The sequence below is a fragment of the Drosophila willistoni genome, assembly GCF_018902025.1.
Source record: "Drosophila willistoni isolate 14030-0811.24 chromosome 2R unlocalized genomic scaffold, UCI_dwil_1.1 Seg167, whole genome shotgun sequence".
NCBI lineage: Eukaryota > Metazoa > Arthropoda > Insecta > Diptera > Drosophilidae > Drosophila > Drosophila willistoni.
In genome coordinates this window covers 22889165-22911964 of record NW_025814050.1, presented here as the reverse complement: position 1 = coordinate 22911964, position 22800 = coordinate 22889165, and the positions used below count along the sequence as shown (strand labels likewise).

Sequence of the window (22800 nt, the reverse complement as noted above, 5' to 3'; positions counted from 1 at the left end):
CAACATGGCTTTTCTTTTGTAGTTTTTAGTCCTCGAGGCTTAAAGTAAGAGCAACATGAAGAAAATATTCTATGAGGAATCTGAAAATGTTTAAAGAAAAGAAAAAGATTGAAAATTTCAATCTTATGTGAAACTTTTAGATCTGAAAATCACATCAATAAATTTAAATTTATTTTCTTTACAGAAACTGTACCATTTCGTATGTGCCTCAAGAGCCATGGCTACTTAATGATACCATTCGTGAGAATATACTCTTTGGTGAATCATTTCGACCCAAACGCTATGACTTTGTTTTAGATGCATGTGCATTGAAGCCAGATATTGAATTAATGCCAACTGGCGATTTTACCATTATCGGTGAGCGTGGCATCAATTTGTCCGGTGGTCAAAGGCAACGAGTTGCCATAGCTCGTGCAATCTATTCATCGGCCAATGTGGTAATAATGGTAAGTAGAAACTACTAGGTACTTTTTCTCAAGGGCAACAAAAATAAATTGTGAAGCCAATAAGCCGCATCGCTGAATTTAATGGCATTGCAGCCAAAGATGATGATGCTGGTGATGATGACAGTCACATGTAGTAAAAGCCAAAGCATCAGGTTGTAAAAACCACCGACAATTTTTATACTTTGTTGCAGGGTAAACAAGTTTATTAGCAAACGTAGCAAGCATATAAAATGATAAGGCTTTAAGTATTTGCTCATTTAGTTTACTTTTTAAATCATAGAAACGCTAACCCTTTAGTCAACATTTCAAGTCGGTAATATTTATAGTATTTTCACAAGTAAAAGAATAGAAAACACTTAATATTTTATTTTTATCGGCTTGTATATATTTTTCACAAAGAGATGTACAAATTGTCTCGGCTTATTGTGTCGGATTCAATATGATTTACAGAGAGCCGTTTAAATGCCACTGAATCATCTGTTCGGAGCACAAGCCATGATCATTGGATCAGCAAATCAGCTTTTCTAGCTCAACGTATTTATTCTAATGATCGCCTCAAATGTTTTACGTTCAGTCATTATTTTTAGCGATGGTATTGATCGAACCAAACCATGAAAATCATAAAGTTCTAAAAGAATTATTAATGACAGTGACAACATTGGCTACGATCGGGCTAATGGCATTGTTAAGACGTCTGACAAAAATGGAACCACATTACGACAGGAGGCCCTTAAGGCCGGCATTTCATTAAGGGACTTTGATAAGTCGATCAAACTGTCCGAAATGCTTGAAACATACGAGATGCTTGGACCAAGTGCATCCAAATCGTGTCCATGCAAGAAATAAAATTTCGTTAAATTGTTGTGATTTAAAATAATATTCGCTCCTCTCCTTTCTCTCCCGCTCTTTTTGTAGGACGATCCGCTGTCATCGCTGGACAATGAGGTGGGCGGACATGTCTTCGAGCAATGCGTACGTCAAATGCTATTGAAATCGAGTCGAACCATCATACTGGTGACACAGCAATTACAGTTGATCAAGGAGGCGGATTATGTAAGTGGCATTTGTCGATTAAGGAAAATGTGCCACACCCTGACTACTATGGCCCATGGTCATAACCAGACAGCACTTCATATTTAAATTTCTGAGCTCAACTTCTCTGACAGTTGGTCTGCTGTTCCAGTTTTTTGTCTGTGTTTTCATTCGTTTATTTTTCACATCACATTGCTCTTCGTTCATCCAGCAGCAGCGCATTTATCGCCTTTTGGCCATAAATGCAATTGCCTGGAAAGACCATTTCTTACCGGACTCTTTGGGCTCTTTTCGCACACATTTTTACAATTTTTTGAGCAGCAGCCGAAGGGAAAAGTAACAAAAAACAGACAAAAAAAAAAACCCAAAAAAAACATTGCAAATTTAAATTTGAAATTGAATTTATTGCCTTTTGTGCTTTGCACCTTTCTTTGCCAGTGCTTTTCCTTCGTTTCCATTTGATATCTTTTCAATTCTTTTTCCTTTTTCTTTTTTTTTTTTTTTTAATTTTTGCTTTCGTTGTGTTCTCTTCTTCTGGGTTCCGGCTCTGTCAGTTAATTGTGATGAAAGATGGTCGCCTGCAAGCTTGCGGCAGTTATAAGGACATTGAGCTAAAGCAGCCGCACATAATCACCAAATGGAACTCGATAATTGCCAAGGCAAACGCAAAGGAAAAGGACCAACAACAACAGTGAGTATTATGCTTTCTAGCAAAGAAGCAGAAACCAAAAAGACCAGAAAAGAAAATGCGCAAAAATGAACAAATATTCTGCCTGTTTTTCACCCATTGAAGGCTTAGATTGAAAAATGCTAACGGGGCCCGAAATGGCAAAAGCAAAGAATCAGTCAGGCATTCCAGATAGGTAAAGGACGAAACCGCACAGCAAGAGTCCTGTTTGTCCCCCTCAGTCCTGCAAAACAAGTCTCCTTTCAAGTTCATTTATCTGTGAATATTTTTCGGTTCCTCAAAGACAAAGAAAGTGTTCACTGAATGTCAGACTTCTACAACAGGTTGCTTGTCCCGACATAAACATTGAAAAATTGTTCTTGAATCGAGAGAATTTTGTAATAGTTGCTTTTCTCAAATTCAAGTTAATTATATATATCGTATATTTGGTATTTTGTGGGGAAAACAAGAAAATTAAGGGTAAAAACCCTTACAATTAGATTTAAAATCAACTCGAAAATTCATCATTTAACTTCAATTTGTTGAATTTAAAAGACTGATCATTAAATTCAAAAACATTTATACATTTATTTGTGTAAGAAAAAAAAATTGCGATATTTATACGCATTAAAAAAAAATAATTTGAAGAAAAAAAAATAATTTGTCAGAAGTGGGATTCGAACCCACGCCTACAGAGTAGACTGCGACCTGAACGCAGCGCCTTAGACCACTCGGCCATCCTGACTCTTGTCTTCCCGTTGTCAAAACGTCAATTTGAGCAACGGCTCAATTTGCAGTTGAGAATTGTTTATGCATTAGAAAAAATATTCTCTAATTTAGCATAATTACATAATTTTTAACACCTGACAAATCATTTAACACTACAAAAGTAAGTAAACATCTATAGAACATCTTACTTATTAGATTGATTTGATCATTATAAAAAACCGACCTGATCGGAAAGAAATATTAAATACATATAATCAAATAAACACATAAGAAAATAATAAATAAAAAGCGTCCAACAAGAAAAAAAAAAGAGGAAAATTAAGAAAAAAAAAAATATTTGATTAACTCAAAAAATAAAATTTAAGAATGTGAAAAAAAAATCTTCGCTTTAGCAAGATTCGAACACTCAACTTTCGTCTTATGGAAAGGTCCCCTGGTAGCCCCTGGAACGTTTATACAATGATATACATGATCGTTTATATTCACTGGAAGTTGGTAGTGTGATAAAGAAACGTTTATTTAATTGGATTGTACTTGAATTCAATTCACACGTATAATTATCGCTACTGTGGGATTGGGTCTGGCAATTCTGCTGAGCGAGGCGAATTGAGCTAAAGACGGTCGAACCGAAGAAACGAGCGAAAGCGGTTGCAAAAAAAAGAAAGACGAAACGACGCGAAGCAGTAAAGACGACTAATTTCCAACTAAATCTAATTAAAATAATCAAATAAATAGTTTTACGTTAAAATAAACTAAAATACTACAAATAAATATATTGAATAAAACAAATTCCTACACTATATAGACAGAAATTAGGGGCCAATATATTAAAAGCTACATCGATTTCTCAATCGTGGCCACAACTACTTCACCCCTAAAAATCGTCATGATTTAAGTTAAAGTTGCTTAAATCACTTTTGTTCTTGATTTTAATGAATAAATGTTTTTAAAAAGTAATTTTAAATCTTTGCCTTCTCATGCAACTGCCGTCGAAAAACAATCATAGAAAGTAGCAAAAACGTGCTTCCTGTATAACCTTTTGATAGTCTTTAACCAGAGGCAGGATAAGTGTATTATACGCGACTTCTCCACTCGAAATGAAAAACTGATACACCTTCTTGACTGTTTAAATTGCTGTTTTTAATATTATTCGCCTTTTCTTTTCCTCCCATACGCACAACCACCACACACAGTCAAGCGGAGAAGACGTCACGTGAGCGCTGGAAACTGTTCAAAAATGTCAGCAAATTGGGATTGCAGCGTTCAATTTCGATTACATCGGATGCGGGTGGTGGCCCAGGTACAGAAATGGAGGCGCCAGATGGCAGTGTGTCCATGTCAGTTAACAATATGCAAACCGATGCCATAGTCGATGAAGATGAGGAGGACGATGAGTTACCCGCGGTAAGTTTGCCAAAAAAAAAAAGGGAAAAACCTTGAAAAAGTGAATTTTAATATTAAAGAACAACGAGTTTTTATTTTATGATTTTTTTCCCCATTTCTCTGTGTGTACCTTCTTTTTTTTTTGAAGTCATTGTCCAGCAGTGTGGCTTGTGGGCTACAACATGGGGGCGGCAGCTTCAAGCTGGTGCGTAAACGTTCCAGCGTCTACGGCTCTCGGCATCTCATCTACGATGTCCCTTTGCCAATTGATGAATGCCAGGCGGATGATGTTATTATGCGGCCACGTCGCAGGTCATCAACGCTTCACCGACGAGGTAGCACAGCTAGGGTAACCACAAATTCGTGGCATCGCCTGAGCGGCCTTAGTTCTGCCACAGCAACGTCCACCTCGAGCACGAACAGTGGTGATATGTTACGTCGCAGTGTCCTCACCGTCAGCTGTAGCAGCTATGCCGACAGTTGTGCCGGCGGAGGCATTGGTGGTGTAACAGGCGATGGCCTCGATGTAGAGCCCATGCGAGTTCAGTCCTGGCAGCCGTCGCAGCGAGTCCCACAGCATCAGCCAGTGACACGCAATGCTTCATCGCCTCCAGCCATGGATGTGGCGCCTGTGGCCATTGAGGTAATTGCTGATGTGACACAACATCAGGAAAATAAGTGTGACGAGGAAGACCCCGCAAATACAGAGGCAACACAAATTCGCGGTAGTTTTCAACAGTTTTTGCGACGCATGTCCATGCGGCGTTCCAACAAGCCCAAACATCATCATCGTCCACTCAGTGCCACGAATTCAATTTTGTGAGTAATAGTTGATAGTTGTCAGGTTAATGTAATTATACAAACTTCCCACTCTGCGTCTCCCCCTTACAGAAGCATCTCAGAGGAGTCTAGTGCTGCAGCTGCTCTTTTACCCAGTATTGAACTTAGTTCAGTGGCATCTACAACTGCTGTTGACATGTCCAAACCAACACCAACAACAACAACATCAACAACAATCAACGAATCGCAATTGGATGGAAAGTTGCAGAGTGCATCGTCTGCGACGGAAATGTCGACAAAATGTAAGTTATGCAGCGGCATTTTCTTTTTATTTCTTGAACTTTGTCCATTTGTATGCATGAAAAGTTCTTATGCGCAATATGGGCAAGCCAATCGATGGCTAGCCACGCAGACACACACACAGTGCGTATGCGTGATTTCTTTATTAAAGAAAAACAAGCAAAAATCAAAGAGCAACAGCCAACAGTAGCATCGGGAGGATACAAGCAGGACATGGTTTATCATTTTAAGTAAAAGCAAATGCTCTTAAAGAAAAGATTTCAATTCGCTAACCATTTTTTTGTTCAATTCGTTGTTCATTAACTGCTTAACTTTATCCCAAAGGCCGTCATGTTTGTATTAATTTCATACGAAATAAATGTATCATATCAATAAGGATCGTAATAAAATGGGTAATTAAACTTATTTTATTTTATTTAAGCCTATTCTGGTTCCGAGTTCCCTTGACACGTAATAAATGGCAATAAGTATTCAATATTTTAATTCTTTTTATCTAAAAAGTTAATAGAATAAATATCATATCTGGCAAACTTCAAGTCTGATTGCTCAATATACAAAATTTATTAGCATTCTCCAAGGAGTCTTTTGCGACAAAGTGTCTTGCAGACTTTCTCTCTCTTGTCTCTATAGATAAATATATATAACACTTCTGTTCAATGCACAATTCACTCGTTCTATCACTCGATTGGCTCATTTTGCATTTCGGCTAATTAAAAAGTCGCTGCATTCCGTTCGCCTCCAACTCTGGAATCCGATAAAACGCCAGTGTTTGGCTATCAATAAACAAGGCAAGAATGCAACAAAGTCTCTACAATACGCGAGACTTTGCTCAAGTCTTTGCCTGGCTTCGACTACGGTTCTGTCTAATGAATATTGATTAGTTGCAAATTTATTTCCCTCGTGGCGGAAAAACTGCACCATAAATATAAGCCAAGATGCTGCAAACAAAATATCTGTATATTTATCAGTATATATTTTTGGATAGTGCCATTTCTCCATGTCTAAGGGAATGTATGTTGTGTGTGTGTGTTTTGGTAAACTTAAATCAACTTTGATTTTAAAAGTTTATTTTCCCAGGCGGAAAACCCCTTTCCACCCAATGTCAGCTAAGGACACAGTGCGGCAAGTTTTGTAAGGCAGAAAAACTTTTGCTTAACTTAATGCATTGATCTATCTACTCGCTGTCAATATTTGGCTGACAAGTCGTCGCCCAGCATCAAATTGAAAACTTTCAATTTAATCAGCTGGCTGAGTGCCACAGAGAGCAGTCACTGGAAAGTTGCTGAGACAGGGGGATAACAATTATTTCGCTAAAAGGTTTAAATTTCGTAAAAAAATTCAAAATTCTAGAAAAGTAATCTGCAATACAAATTCATTTGCTTATTAAAAAACGCCGCACAAAAAACAATGATATTTTAAACGACAATTTAATTAAATAAACTGACTAATTTAATTTCATATTTTTTTTTTCTTGCTGTGTATTAATGGAAATGTAATCTTTGGCTTTTATCATTTGGCCCGAAAAATGCTTTCATTTACCACAATTTCGTGGCAGGTGAATGCTGATTGCAACATGTTGCACATGGCAAAATGAAATAACTGAAATTGAAGGGCAACAAACGACAATGGAAAAACCAGAATTGCAGAAGGTTTTTGTTTCCCTTGTTTTTTTTTTTTTTTTTTTTTTTGTGGGCTATTTGTTGGTTTTTTTATTGGCATGTAAAATTGAAATTTTATTGAAACAAACAGCAGCAGCAGAAAAGATACAATTGGCAAATGGAGATGTGCGGCATCCAAGAATGCATCAATCGAACAAAAAATACAACCATATTTTACTAGTCACTCCCATGGCTAGCATTATTCTTTCATTTTAAAGACTTCCTTTCAACCAACACAATGGGCCAATAAAAATTATTAGTTACATTTTTTTGCAATAGCTTGTAAATAAATTATATGGAAAAGTGGAGTATGTAAATTCTGGAATGAACATGCTAAAATATCATTACCATAACTACACAAATTTATTCTATAATGATAGATATTTTCTTTATTAGATTCTCAAACAATAAATAGAGCAAGAAGACTTGAATGGTTTTTAAGTTTTAAGCAGTTTTTTTTTAAGTTTTTAAGTTCCTGGGTATTTTGTTTTTGGATCTTTGAAGAATCTCTACATTTGTTTTCAAAACTTGATTCTTTATAGGATTCAAGATCGTGTTACACAGAAGTAGCTTTTTTTGATATGGAGATTATAAACATAACAACAAATAACACAGGCCGACATTTTCGAGGTCATGAAAAAGTGTTCTAAGTTCAATAGGTCTTTTATAGTAATTTGGGGGTGCTGATCACGGCCCTGTATTTAGTTTTTGCCCATCACGTCAGGATTTCGAAAAAAATGCGTTGGAATTATTCAAAATGGCCTTATTTTCAATATTTTCTAGTATAATATAAACAAATTATTATACTCAAAACGTTATTATTTTAACCTATTAATATATTAGGTATGATTTGAACGCAATTTACACAAAATCAAAGAGGCGTTTCTTTGTTATCATGCATATTATCATACACTTTTGATATTGTTCCAAAATGAGTAAAATTCGAACCAAAAAGTATGCTATAGAATTCAAAGAATTTGTAATTTGTTAATTTTAAAGAATTATTGTAATTTAATGCATCTAACAAATTGTTTATAAGTAATGTTGGCAAACAACAGCTATTTTTCTTAAACAAGAAATTCTACAATTCGTTAAAAATGTAGAAAAACAATTTTCAACTTTATATAGTATACTTTTGGGTGCCTATTTTCCAACCCTAGATCCCCTAATTCCACAAAATCTGGACGTGATGAACAAAAACTGAGTATGCAGTCAGAATCAGCGTACCCGAATTAGTTAAAAACACCTCTCAGGTTAACGTCACCAAAAATCATGTCGGCCTGTGTTATTGTTAATGTCTTACGCCAAAAATCATATTCGAATTGTTACTAATACTTTGACAAGTGTTTCCAGTTTGCATAGTCATACAAAAGAGTTACAAATATTATTTTTAACCACTTTCAACCTTTTTCCAAAGAAACATACCATAATCTGTGTTGATGCAATAAATTCCCATGCAGCTTTTCTTTCTACCTATATGTAGTTTATGGTGTTGTTATTATTCTCCTATAGATTTCACTTTTAGGACATTCTGACCAGTAACACGTATTTTAGCTTTATATTGATATGGTTTTTACTTTACCATTTACTTACAAGCGGCTTTTATGTAGTTTTTATACGTGTGTATACTTTTTTTTTCATTTCCAGCGTTTGCAACAAACGATTGCCATAATAGCAACATCACAAACAACAATGGGAATAGCGACAACCTGAATGGTAGAACGGAAAAACCAGCCACCGCCAATAGCACTGACATGGCAGACGTGACGGCCCCAGCCCATTGCCAGTCCGAGGTGAGGGAGAGTGATCAGCAAAAGTTACGTTGGGCAGGTTCCTCCACAGTCGTGCCGCCCACACCCTCGTCCACACCCCCGCCAAGTGGTCTGCCAACTGTTGTAGTAAAGACAGCAACACCAACGACGACGGATGCTGAACGCAAATATGGAAAAATATCACATCACATATATTTGCTTTACATGCGAGCCTCTGGCTTGCCCATAATCATTGTCTTTTTTATCACCGCACTAATTTGGCAATGTTTGCGTGTCTACACGGACGTTTGGCTGCAACATTGGAGTGACCATGTCCAGCAGCAGCGGCATCACGAGGATGGTCGGCCTCAACCAAACTCAAACCATGAAGTCACGTACTATTTTCGCATGTATGCAACAATTTCGTGTGTTTGCATTATAATGGCCATGATATCAACACCGGCCGGACAATGGGCTGGCTGTAATGCTCGTCGTAATTTGCACGATAAACTTTTGCAAACGATTTTGCATAAAACGTTGCATTTTTTTCAAGTGACACCGCTTGGACGTATTGTGAATCGTTTCAGCAACGATATGGCGATCATTGATAAGGTAAGATTTGTTTCATCATGTTGTTGTTTGTACCATAAAATATATGAGAACATTGCCACTGCAGCTTATTTTGCTATTTAGCCTCACCCCTCTCTTACCCCTCCACTGTTAGTTGTTGGCCAATTGTTGTTGCCTGTGCCAGTTACTGATTGGTTTCACCCGGGCTTAGATTTCGAACCGATAAGCACGCATTATGCACTGAGATTTTTTGACTATGTGATATATGAGTTTGTTGACACTACTTGGCCGCCCTTTTTTTTTTGGATTTTTGTTATATATTAGTTTTCGATTTTCTTTTCCAATAACAACTTTTTTTTTTGTTGCTGACTGACTGACTTATGTGTGTTTGCGTCGTTCGACATGAATGATTCTTGTGATTGAGTTGATTAAACAGAAAATTTTGATGTGATTAATAGGCGGACCGGATTTTTGTTTATGTTTTGCCGTTTGATTTTTAGAATTTTTTCTGCAAAAGTGTCTAAAGGTTAGTAAGTCAGTGGGTGACAGAGAAACAGAAATATTTGGCACCATTTAAAGTGTAAATAAAATATCTTTTGAGCAAGAAAATGAGAAGACATTGGGAAAATTTATTTTGGAATGTCCAGTAAATTGATTTTTGCATTTTTGATTTCGTTGGTCCTTAAGTGTTACTTAAAATAGATAGAAAAAACTTAAATAGAATAAATGCCATAGTAAAACTATGAAAATGGGATCTGAGTTTTCATTGTATCTTACAATAGAACTTCAACCTCTCATAAATAAAATATGTTGCTCCTAAAAGAATATCTTCCATATGTCTTGACAATTTGTGTAACTAAAACTATTAATTAGTGGGGATAAAACTATTAATAACTAGTACAATTGGCAATGAACATGTTAGAATTAATTAGTTTAAAGTTGTTTTTAAGTCTAATCCGAGTGACGTGATAAGAAAGACTACAAGATTTCAAGATAATACTGCAAAATATTTTCTCTTCCAAGTTAATTGAGATTTCTCATTGTTTCCAAATCAAATTTCCCAATCATTTATTTAGAAACAAAGTTTTTGCATTAAGTAAAATCAGCACACAGAAAGTTCACAAGCGTATTTGATAATTTTGCTTGCAATTCGGTTGATTGAATAGAAATGCCATTTTCATTTCAATAATTATACCACTCATGTACAGACATTTATGCCTCAAACATATCGTCCTTTTTTGTGCACTTTAGAAAATTGTTGCACGACAATTTCAAAGCCCCACAAAAATTTGATTATGAAACATGGCTGGCTGAGTGTTGGTGCTGGAACACATTTATCACTAGAGCCACATGCTTTTCCCCACTTTTGTGCCCCTCTGCTAGTCGTACCCCTCATTTATGCTCGTATTCAGTACAATTTTGGTGTAGACCAACAGCAACCAGGAGAATGACATGCAACAAATTTAGTCATTTGTCAATTTGGCCACAAACAAGCAAAAGTCATTTAAAAATGTCAAGCCAAAAAAGCTAACGAAAACCGAACCCTATCTGGCTTCTAGGCCCAGTCCAGCCCAGTCCTCTCCTGATGCCATTTGTTCATATTGTCGCTCACTATATAGCCCACTATATATTTTCATTTACAGAAAATCGCGGCGACCAGTCAACGTTTACTGCAATTTACATTGCTCTGCATGTGCGCCATCTTGATAAATGTGAGCATTACGCCCTGGTTTTTGGTCCTAACAGTGCCCATTTGTGGTGCCTATTATGTTATACAAAAGTTCTACAGGTGTTCTGCCAGGTGAGTTGAAAATTAGTTATACTACACGTACTTGTAAATGTTTTTTTGGAAATGTCCAATGGAGAAAATCTTTTTGATGGTTCGGAAAGTTAAATAATAAAGAACGGTACAAGTTTTTCCGCCAACAACTGTTAAAGTTGCCTATAACTAAAGTTTTGTTGTTATTGTTGTTTTGGGGTAAATGTATAGATACATATTTAGCTACGAAATGGCAACAAAAGATTTTCGCATTTTGAATTTTGCTAGCCGGGCACAATTGAGCTGGGCATTAACTTGAAGTTAAGTTTGCTCCTTTTACATTCTCGCTGTCATCCTTGCGCCTCTCTCTTCCTCTTTAGGGAGTGGCACTATTAGCAGATTCCTATCTACTTGTGGCTTATAATTGTCTTTCAAGCATATTTTCAGTTTTGCAAAACTTTACAACAATTTTGACAAGAAACGAGGGAAGGGGGTCGAAGCAAATGGAGGCGAACGATGTGCCTGGGCGAGAGCATAAGATGGGATAAGTTTAAAGAGTAAAGTATTTAAAGTACCAAAACTCTTGTATTCAGCTAAAAAATCCAGCTTAAACTCAATTAAGTTTAATACAATTTAAATCTAGAATTTTCTTGAACACGGCGAGAACTATATTTTGGATAAAGTTCTTAAATTAATCTTGAATGCAGACCTTTTTGGAGAAACTTAGCCTTTTATATCCTTTTCTACTACTTATTCAATAAAAAAAACATAAACAAAAATATAAAAACCCTAAAAAGTAGGCAATGAAAGCTATCAACATTTACTTATGCAAGTTTAATGTTTGAAATAGTTTGAATATTGTTTAAAACAAATTAATTAGAGGTTTCGAAAACCATTCTAGATGTTGTTAAGCCGTAAAAAATCGACATAAATACATAGTAAGACATGAATATGGAATTGATTGATTGAATCAACTAAACAAAGAATATGCAAATTTATTGTAAATTTCTAACACCTTTTGATTATCTTACATTGTGTGTATTTTCAGAGAACTGCAACGCATTGAAAATTCAACAAACTCACCTGTCATTTCGCATCTGTCGGAGACAATACAAGGTGTGACCACAATTCGGGCGTACAATCAGGAGTCACGTTTCACCGAGATACTCTTCAAACGTCTTGAGGCGAACACAATTGCATTTACCATATTGAATACGAGTAATCGCTGGCTGGGCATATCATTGGTAAGTCTCCTTTGACCCATCATCATTGGGGGCTTGTCTGTCCATCTGATGTCCCGTCCAACTGTCTGTGTGTCGGTCATCTTTCTCTCTCGTGTGGCTAGTCAATATGCCATTTATGCACATTTGATTTCTGTAAAGTTTGCTATCTATCTATGTATGTGTGTGTGTGTGTTTGTGTGCATGGAATTCAATTGGCATTTTGGTTGTGGGTAAATGGTTGGAACAGGAGTACATTACAGGAGTATAGTCTCATTTCTAGCTGGAGTAAAGTCTGTCTGTCTCTTTGTCTGTCTGTCTGATGCGTCGTTTGACTGGTAAAACGGTTTCTATTCACATTCCAAGGTATAGTTTACATTGTTCGAGTGTCTGTTATGGGTTTGAAGTGTCCAATTGATTGCAAATTGTGTGCAAATTGGTACATATTGTGTTGACGTGTGCAAAATGTGGTAAAGGTTTGCAAAATTTGCTTGTTTTACTGCTGCGGTCTACTAACAACTACTAGTTACTTTTATTTCTCAAAAACAAAGTTCAATACACTTGATAAATTGAAAAGTAGAACAAACTTTACGCCTTCCTCCGTTCGATAATTATCAGAAACCATTGACATATTGTGTGAATCTTGGCGAAAGTTTAAAAATAGAACCTGTTGTTAAGTCTTTCGTAATATCAAGTAAGTGAGTTGTCTTCGTCATAGACGGATCATGTAAGATGCAAAATTTGCATAATCAATAGAATAATTATATCCCAAATGGTTTTCCAACTTACTTCATTTGTCTATATAAGTTTTTGCTCTTCATTTCTTGTATACTTATCTGTAGGAGCAGAACCAAACTATATTCCTCGTGTAGTTCTTTCCCTGACTTTTTCAACAACAAAAAATTAAGGACTACATCTACTTTTATAATAAACTAATATATGTAGGATCGCGGTATGGTAGAGGTGACTTCGAGTGAGAATCGGTATCGACGTAATATCGATTAAAACGATATACGATGGCGAGAAGTAGTCAGTCAGTTCGAAGAGAGAGTCAGTCGAATAGAGTGAGCCGGTAAAGTTGCGTCTCGAAGTGTGAGCAGTGCATTCGGAGTGAATTCGATAAATAAAGAGAAATATTGTGAAGTAATTAATAATTTTACTACTAAGCAAATAAACTAACGAAATGCAATAAAGCTGATAAAAATAAAACCCAGTGTGTGCGAATTGAATCTCTTCAACTTGGGGACTCATCCAGGTAAAAGTTGAAGCTCCACAACTTGGAGGCTCGTCCGGGATAAAAATGAATCTCTACATATATACTATATATTTTTCAACTATTTTTCTTAAGTTTTCCAAAAATATTCTTGAATCCGTCAATACATTTCCTTAAATATTTTTGCCTTAGACTTGTTGGTTAAATTGAATAGTTTTCTCTTTGATGAAAATATTTCTTACCCATTAAAGACAAAGTGCTATTTAATGTGAAATTTCTTTCACTTAATTTGCTTTTCTGATTTGATTAAGGAACACTTTAAATCGACTTTTTGACAAGTTAACCTGATGCCCTAGACAAAAAAAAAAAAGTGTAAAACTTGCCATAAGTGCGATATGCAACAGCTTTTTCACTCCTCTTTCCATTCTCATGCCTTTGGAAAGCTGCTTACAAGAAAAGCAGCAAAAAATGAAAGAAAAGAAACAAAACTTTTCAATTGTGGTTTGGCATCAGCCCCTCAAAAGTTTCATTAAGAGGCCAAAGAGACACACAACAACAAAAAGGGGAAAAAGGTTAAGTTGTAGGTAGTAGTAAAAAAATAACTTGGTTGGGAAAAAGTCGTCAGAAATGTGGCATGGCACCCGCTTAGACGCACACGTGGACTGATTAAAAAGTCATGTGGAAAAAAATCTTAACCAAAAGAGCAACACTAACAAGCACAGTCCGTGCCCCGCCTTGTCTATCCGTCTAACTATCTACTACTACTCAATCTCTTTCACTATGCAGGATTACCTGGGTGGCTGCATTGTTTTTGTGGCCATTGTGACGGCACTGGTAACGGCAAGTCTAAGTTGCAGCAACTATGCCAGAGAGGTTGCCACATCAGGAACTTATGCCATCAATAAAAGCTTGCCAGACTCGAATTCGTCTCCAGGCTCTGGGAACAGGGAGCTGACACCAACACCATCTCTAGTCGGTTTGGCCATAAACTACACGTTGTTGGTGCCGATTTACCTTAATTGGGTTGTAAAACTTTTGGCCGATATGGAGATGTATGCCGGCTCGGTCGAACGCATTGCCCACTATGCCCAGGAGCCAGTAGCCATCGAGCATGAGCAGGAGCAGGAGGCGGAGTTGGAGCAAAAGCCAGAGGAAATCACCAACAGCATTGAAGTCGATTTGTCGTCCTTGTATCCAACTACAGCCCTGTCGAGGGCTGCCTATGCCAAACTTTACCAACGCACACCAACGTCAGCTGCCGTTGATGTTGATGAAGATGGAGCGGGAGTGACTTGGGGTGGCGAGCATGTGGCTCTGGAGCAGTGCAAAGGACCTGGAGACGCTGATAAATTAAATGCAGGCAATGCAGCCGGCGACGGCAATCACTTAAACTTCCACACGGCGACAGTTGTTGACAAGTTGCAGCAGGCGACGACGGCGACGGCGACGACAACAACAACGACAAAGATGTCGGTGATTAAAGATAAGAAAATGGCAGCAGTTGGTGACAAGGTCGCCTTCGTCGTGCCAAATGAGCCAGCTAAGAGGCGGCGGCATGGCCCACTGAAATACTGTAAGTACCTACATACACATATACAACTATACTTTCTTCTTATATATGTATATTTAAGTAAGTGTCAAAGTGTGTGGGTGTGTCGGTGGGTGTCGGTGGGTGTGACTTTTGGCATTCAATTAGCCTCAAGGCAATTTATACGAACCATTGATTACCAATTGATTTATGGCAGTTGACTTATAGCTGACACTTTCATGGCCAACAAAAAAACTTATGCCACTTAATATCAAGTTTCTCTTTACGATAACGTGGTTTGTACTTACTTTGGGGTAATATTTATTTTATGGAGAAGCAAATACATTTACTTTGAGCAATTCAATTCAGGCTTTATTTATACTTCGAACGTCATGGAGTGAATAATTCTTACTAAAATCGTAAACTTGCTTGCTTTGAAGCAAAAACATACAAATGGGTAAACAAATAGGAAGAATATAATCCCAATGATTATTCAAAAACACTCATTAGAAGCCTTTACTTAAAAAATTAGTTGTCAGTCTAAAATTGAGAAGCCAGTTGTGATTTATTTAAGGTCAGCAAACTTTCTTTTTCGATTCGTTACACTCTCATGGCAAAAAGAACAAAGATCTAAGTGGAATTCCAGTTTTCCATTTCGAGATGCCCCTATAATTTGATGCTCCAACTAAATGTTATCAAATCATAAGATAAAACCAACTTATCGTTTTCTGTATAAGCAAATGTCATCCCTTTCCCTCATCGAGTGTGCCCTAAACGATGCCCTTTGTTTGAGGAGGAGCCAAACCCTTTTCATTAACTCCTAGTCAGTTTTTTTTGTGCCCACATCAGTTTCACTTTTCAGTTTCCATGTTCATTTTCATATTTTTTTTCCCGTTTTTTGGTTTTGTTTGTTCTTCAGCAAAATTTCCAACTGACAGTTTGCGGGCGGACATAAATTTTAAAAGGTTACAATTTTCATGCATTGTTGATTTGGTATTAAATTATTATATACATACATACCAAAGAATTTACACAGATATAATAATGGATGATCCATCCCTTTTGTTTTTCCATGTACGACATGAAGACCGGAGTGTACCGATTTCCTGGCCACAACGCGGAGACATCAGCTTCGAAAATGTCAGCCTATGTTATGAAGGACAAAGGCAGATGGTTATCAGTAATCTAACATTGAATATACCAGCGGGTCAACGGGTGAGTGGTTAAAAAACAAACAATTGTTGCCCCTTTCCCAGACATTGGCCACAATGGCCAATACTGTAAATAAACTGGCAAAAATGTTGAGCAATAAATAAAATCACATCAAGGATGTGAAAGGCAGGGATACACAGAGCCTAACAAACTGTGACCAATGCATAGCAAATGTGTGTAAGGTAGTGTGGTAGTCAGGGCAATGGAATCGAATCGGAGTGCTTGCAGAATGCACTTTAGCCGCAAACCAACCAAAGCCAATGCCCAAGTCCAAACTAACCGGGCCCGACTTGGCCAGACAGCGTAAAAAAAGTCAACAGCAGCAGCGGAATGAAACGTCTGCAAATAACAGCAAACGATGAAATACTATACATAGTATCCACAATGTTATACATGCACACTTACTGCTTATATATATGTACATACATATACATGTCTATTTGATCTATCTATGCACAGGATCGGATTATGGATATATGAATCCAATTACATAGCTTTTATTCTTTAAAGTGTTGAAAGAATGAAAATATTTTCAAACTTTGACATCCGAAATTGAAATTTCAGTCATTTGATTTAGATTTTTCAGATTACATATACATATTGGTTCTTGAAATCGATTTATTTTCTTTTACATACCATCAAACTTAACTAGATAACTAACAAATCAGGAGACAAGGGGAAAACACAACCAAATTTAAGAAAATTATCGAAACTAACTTTATTTTCGTTTCTTGTAAAGAAATTGTATATAATTTGTAGTAACAATAACCATTCATCATATATATCTTCTAAAATCGAATGTTTTATTTGGAAAGATGTTAATTATCCTAAATAGGCTTGATCCACTTGAATAGGATATACATTATACATGCCCTACTACGTATATATATAATTCCTACAAAATATTGTTGCACTTAGACATTATTAAATATCGGATAAGGTATTTCTTAATATCTTTGAAATATGAATTTATAGATTAAGTCTTTCCTTTTCATAATCTAACTATAGAAGACTTGAGAAAAATTCTTTAAAAAGTAGTTTAAAGTGACTTTCACTGATCTCTATGACTTTTCCCTTTAGCTATTGTCACCTCTTATGTGATAATACGCCCCTGAAATGTCTTCACATATAGAGCTGTCCATCATCATTATGGTAAAGTGCACACAAGGAAAACTCCACAAAGAGGAAAAAAGGGGGAAAAGAAATGGCGAGAGAGAGAGAGAGAGAGAGGGAGAACGAATGAGTCTGGTTAGTTTTTGCCATCATCGTTTTGCCTTGTGCCTTGTGCCTTTTGCCATCTGCCTTCTGCTTTTCGTTTTGGTTTTTTCTCTCATTCCTCGTTTCTTCGTTTACCAGCAAATATTGTAAATTTTCTAAAGTAGTTGTAAACAAAATTGATAGGTTTTTGAAGTTTGAATGGCAGGGCAAATATGTAATGTACGAAGAGGAGACGCCGATAAACGAATATTCCCAAGTTGAAGAAAATTTTTTGCTTATAGTAAAACAAAAACAAAAAAAAAAACTGTGTGAATTCTTTACTCAAATTAAAACGATTCACCACAAACTTAATGAGCCAATCCAGAATAAATACTGGCAATTTGTGCAAAATTTTATTTACACGTACATATATAAATTTAATTTCATTCGATTCTGATAAATAAATCAAGCGAGTTCAATGACCAACGTGATAGTTCAAAAAATGTATAAAAAGTCAGCCATAAATTTCTAAACGACTTTTTTTTTGTTTGCAATATAAAAAACCAATTGAGAAAACAAAAACAAATTTGAACTTATACCGCAAATCAATATTTGATACATAAATTTAAATTGCGCATTGCATTGCACACACAGAAAAGGAAATTCATCTTTAAATTCCATGTTAAATATTTCACGAATTTCACGTTAAAAATATGGCGAAACTTTTAAATAACAAATATTTTCGTTTAAAGTTGAGTTTGGTCTATGGAAAATAAGTGGAACGTTTAATCTTAATAAAAACTACTAAAATGGCCAAAACAATGTTTAAAGTTCGGCTGATGAAATATGCAATATTTCATTGAAAAAGAATTGAAAAATCTCAATTAGCTAAAAAATCTATTGTTTCAATATTTTGTTGGAAAAAAATTGGCAATTTTTTACCTCGACATTTGAAATCTCTATAGAAATTCAGCTAAAATGAATGGGTTTAAAATATAACAATGGACAAAGTTTTCAGAGTGTTCAAAACTTTTTCTGCTTTTCCATTACACAGGCCGACATGATTTTTGGTGACGTTAACCTGAGAAGTGTTTTTAACTAATTCGGGTACGCTGATTCTGACTCAGTTTTTGTTCATCACGTCCAGATTTTGTGAAATTAGGGGATCTAGGGTTGGAAAATAGGCACCCAAAAGTATACTATATAAAGTTAAAAATTGTTTTTCTACATTTTTAACGAATTGTAGAATTTCTTGTTTAAGAAAAATAGCTGTTGTTTGCCAACATTACTTATAAACAATTTGTTAGATGCATAAAATTACAATAATTTTTTAAAATTAACAAGTTGCACATTCTTTGAATCCCTATAGCATACTTTTTGGTTCGAATTTTACTCATTTTGGAACCATATGCATGATAATATGCATGATAACAAAGAAACGCCTCTTTGATTTTGTGTAAATTGCATTTAAATCATACCTAATATATTAATAGGTTAAAATAATAACGTTTAGAGTATAATAATTTGCTTATATTATTGAAGAAAATATTAAAAATGAGGCCATTTTGAATAATTCCAACGCATTTTTTTTCGAAATCCTGACGTGATGGGCAAAAACTAAAACCGTGATCAGCACCCCCAAATTACTATAAAAGACCTATTGAACTTAGAACACTTTTTCATGACCTGGAAAATGTCGGCCTGTGTTATCAATAAGATTAATCTGTGTTAACCTGAGATGCATTTATACAAATATTTTTCAGATTTAAATAGAAGTCCAAATAAAATAGAGATGGATTAGGATATACAAGTGTTCCCTTAATCTAACATACATTTGTTTTTTACAATATTCGTGTGAAAGAAAGTTAAACGTATTACATTTGAACCCTTTGGCATTTGACAGATTCAATTGGTCCTGTTTTATATGTATATTTTTTACAATTTCAGAGATTTGTACATTCAATATACATATTTTCTTTGTTTTTTAACTGAATTAAGTGGCAATAGATAATAGGACACAGACTGCATACAAACAAACAGTCTGTGGGCTTACATTCAATTTTCAGTTTTCGTGTTTTTTTGTTGCTGTTTTTCCCGGATTCGGCTCATGCATATGCAAAAGTGTTTTGACAACAATTTCATCATGGACCATATTGGGAGAGAGAGAGAGAGGGGGAGAGTGGAAAAACTAACATTTGAATCCGAAATGATGAGAATGTTTAGGCTTTGATTTGGCTGATGACATTGCGAGTTGGTTTAAAAACGTTTTAGCTTAGCTATAATAGGCTTAGGCTTCGATGCATCAAGCATATTGATTGATTGATTGATTGTTAGATGAAAACAGATGCGTCAACTGATTATAGACGACAATTGAACCAATATACATATATTGGTATAGGTATTGGATGTATTTTATTGCAGCTGCTGGTCTGCAAAAGAGTCAGCAGATTTTTATTTGAATTTGATTTCACAGTTAACGGACATATTTCAATTGCAAACGATGATAATGCACTAGACTGTTTGGGTTCCTTTATTTTTGTATCTATTGCTCCATTACAAATGTTTTTCTTGTTTTTTATCTTTCAGATTGGCATCTGTGGTCGCACGGGCAGTGGCAAATCCTCGTTGGCCTTATCCCTATTCGGTGTATTGCAAACGACAAGTGGCCACATTCGCATCGATGATGTGGACATTGAGCAAATCCGGCCAGACGAGCTGCGTTCTAGATTATCGATAATTCCACAGGATGTGCATCTGTTCAATGCAACAATACGTGAAAATCTTGATCCGCATGGTTATTATTCGGATTTGCAATTGTGGAATTGTCTCGAGTTGGCGCAACTCAAGGAGTTTGTCAATGTGCATCTGCCGCAGGGTTTGGGTAAGCAAAAACGCCAACTCTCCTCGCTCTTCTCTCATGTAAATAACAAAAACCATGCTACTGACAGGCAGGCAGCATGACTGACGGACCGACAGAGCGACAGTTAGTTGGAATGGAGGACTGACTCTCTGTGTTTGCCTTATGAAAAAATCATGTTTATTTTTGGCAGCAAACATGGCATCCTTCCTATCCCCACATATCCTGGCATATCCCGGCTGACTAACTGACTCACTGCCTGACTGTTTGATGTTTACAGTAAAAGTTCATGCATGTTTGATTTTTCGTGTTGATTGGCTCACATGTGGGTAACATACAAACACACACACACACACACATACACACACGCGGTCATATGCATATCCATGTAAATGTCTATCTATCTATTGAGTATATTTACTCGTATTTGTGTTGATTAGGCAAATTCTTCAAATACATTTCTTAAATTTGTGGTTTGGGGTATTCTGAATAGCTATTTAATTGCATTTTTTAGACTTTTTTGGTTTACATTTCAGAGTCTGTCTGGAATGACAAGCTTTTAAATATTGAATACCATTTCGTTTTATACACTTTCAATTTTCTTTGAACTTTGGCTCCAGTTAACTTTGACTTCTTCATAATGTTCTTGAGAATCTGTGGAAATTGTCTACATTCTACATTTAATTTTGTATTTAAATTTCATTTAAGTTGCTTTGCTACTTTGCTCAATTTCAATTTCATTTCAATTCATTTCCATATTATATCAATTTCATTTTAATTTCATTTGAGCCAATGTTACTAATTTAAAGCATTTGCTTTAAGGGTCTAAATAGTTTTGTACAAACATTTAATACTACTAAATTCATTTGATGAAATCTTATTTGATTGCCTCCAATTGTATTATTTATAAAGTTCTGATTGATTAATTATTGTAAACTGCACTTTAACCAACTTTGCATGCATTTTACCACTCCTGCACGTTAGGAAATAATTTCTGCCTTAATAAAGTAAGCCACAAAAGTTGAGCAACGAGCAAACCGAGTAGAGCAATTTAACCTTTACCCTTTGCATAAACATTTGGCCAACATTTTACAGCCAAATGGAAGGAAAGGGAGAGACTGAGAGAGAGAGCCCTTTCCTTTCCTTTTCTTCCCTTTCATGGCCGTGCAGTGCTCTGCACTGGTCGGTTAATTCCCCTCGTTAAGGCTTAAACGCGTGCTTAGCCAAGCGGCCATTATGTCACGCTTATTAAATACAACTTTAATTACGCACTAAAATGGATTTTTATTATGCCATATATATCAGGCAGCGACTCCTGGTTAAATATATGTATGTATGTATATGTATGTATACTATATTATTCTTACGCAGATACCGAAATCACCGATGGCGGCATTAACCTGAGCGCCGGGCATCGGCAATTACTCTGCCTGGCACGTGCCATTCTCCGTGGCTCCGTTTGCCTAGTGCTCGACGAAGCAACAAGTACACTGGATATCTCCACCGAAAGGGCCCTCCTCAAGGCAGCGGATAAGGCCTTTCAGGGTCGCACAATTATGACGATTGCTGTAAGCTCTTGCTTTAAAAGATTTGTGTTTGCATCATCTTATTGTTGGCTCTTCCATTTGCAGCATCGTCTGAGCACTATCATGGACTATGAGCGCATTGTAGTGCTAGACCAGGGACAGATCATTGAGGATGGCAATCCACGGCAGCTAAGGGAGCAGACAGACTCCGCCTTTTATGGCCTGCTCCAGAAGGGAGCTGAGATGAGCAGCATTACCACTTAGATATCGTTTTTGTACTTTTAGTTTGTAAGTGAAATGTGCCATAAAAGTGATTGACAATAGTTTCCGGCGAAGACACAAACAGCGAGCAGTTTGTGTCCCTCCAGTATATAGTACTTAGTTGTGTGTCCAAATGTGATTATATAATTTTATCTATATATGTAGGTGTTTAAAGTGTATTTCATCTCTTCTCAATATATATATTTATGTATATCTGTGTATTATTTTCATTATATTAATAAAACAATGACTCAAATGCCATGGGTAATTCCTGAGCGCATTGAAATAAATTATATTTAAGGACTAGATAGAACGCCTTTTGGTCCTTTAATGAGTTAAACAAATTCGAGTGTTATTTGTTACAGTCAACTTTATAAAAACTCACAAAAATTACGTTGAAAATCTTTTCTAGATTTCAGAATTTATTATATAAAACGCAACTGTTTGATCTGCCCAGTTGCAGATGGTACAAAACTCCAATGCTCAATTGCATGTGGAGTGAAGTAAGGAAAAATAAGTCTTCTCCTCTTCGAATTCCAGAAAGAAGTCCTTTTTATATTTCGTTTTCATGAGTTAGAAGCTCTTCATGAGCCATGTAACAGATGCTTTTAGAACATGTTAATGTAAATACAGTGGTAGAAATTCCGATAATCTTAAACAATTAATATAAGAAATTTTAATATATACAAATCTAAGTTATCAATGACGTCT

The 22800-nt window shown here is 36.0% G+C and overlaps 1 protein-coding gene and 1 non-coding gene across 2 annotated transcripts in view; one reads left to right on the top strand and one right to left on the bottom strand.

Moving 5' to 3' along the window:
• Nucleotides 1-22302, top strand: part of LOC6648244 (ATP-binding cassette sub-family C member Sur) — a 53045-nt gene extending 30743 nt beyond the window's left edge. Inside the window, exons 10-23 of the mRNA XM_047010515.1 lie at nt 185-446; nt 1362-1499; nt 2033-2169; nt 4068-4278; nt 4406-5076; nt 5149-5339; nt 8643-9358; nt 10960-11117; nt 12124-12319; nt 14295-15081; nt 16124-16251; nt 20032-20326; nt 21674-21870; nt 21934-22302. Of these exons, the coding sequence (XP_046866471.1) occupies nt 185-446; nt 1362-1499; nt 2033-2169; nt 4068-4278; nt 4406-5076; nt 5149-5339; nt 8643-9358; nt 10960-11117; nt 12124-12319; nt 14295-15081; nt 16124-16251; nt 20032-20326; nt 21674-21870; nt 21934-22092 (4246 nt within the window). The 3' untranslated portion in view covers nt 22093-22302. The remainder of the gene's footprint in view (nt 1-184; nt 447-1361; nt 1500-2032; nt 2170-4067; nt 4279-4405; nt 5077-5148; nt 5340-8642; nt 9359-10959; nt 11118-12123; nt 12320-14294; nt 15082-16123; nt 16252-20031; nt 20327-21673; nt 21871-21933) is intronic.
• Trnal-cag lies at nt 2808-2890 on the bottom strand. Its single transcript has one exon. It is a non-coding gene; the product is annotated as a tRNA-Leu (tRNA).
• Nucleotides 22303-22800: the final 498 nt, after the last annotated feature.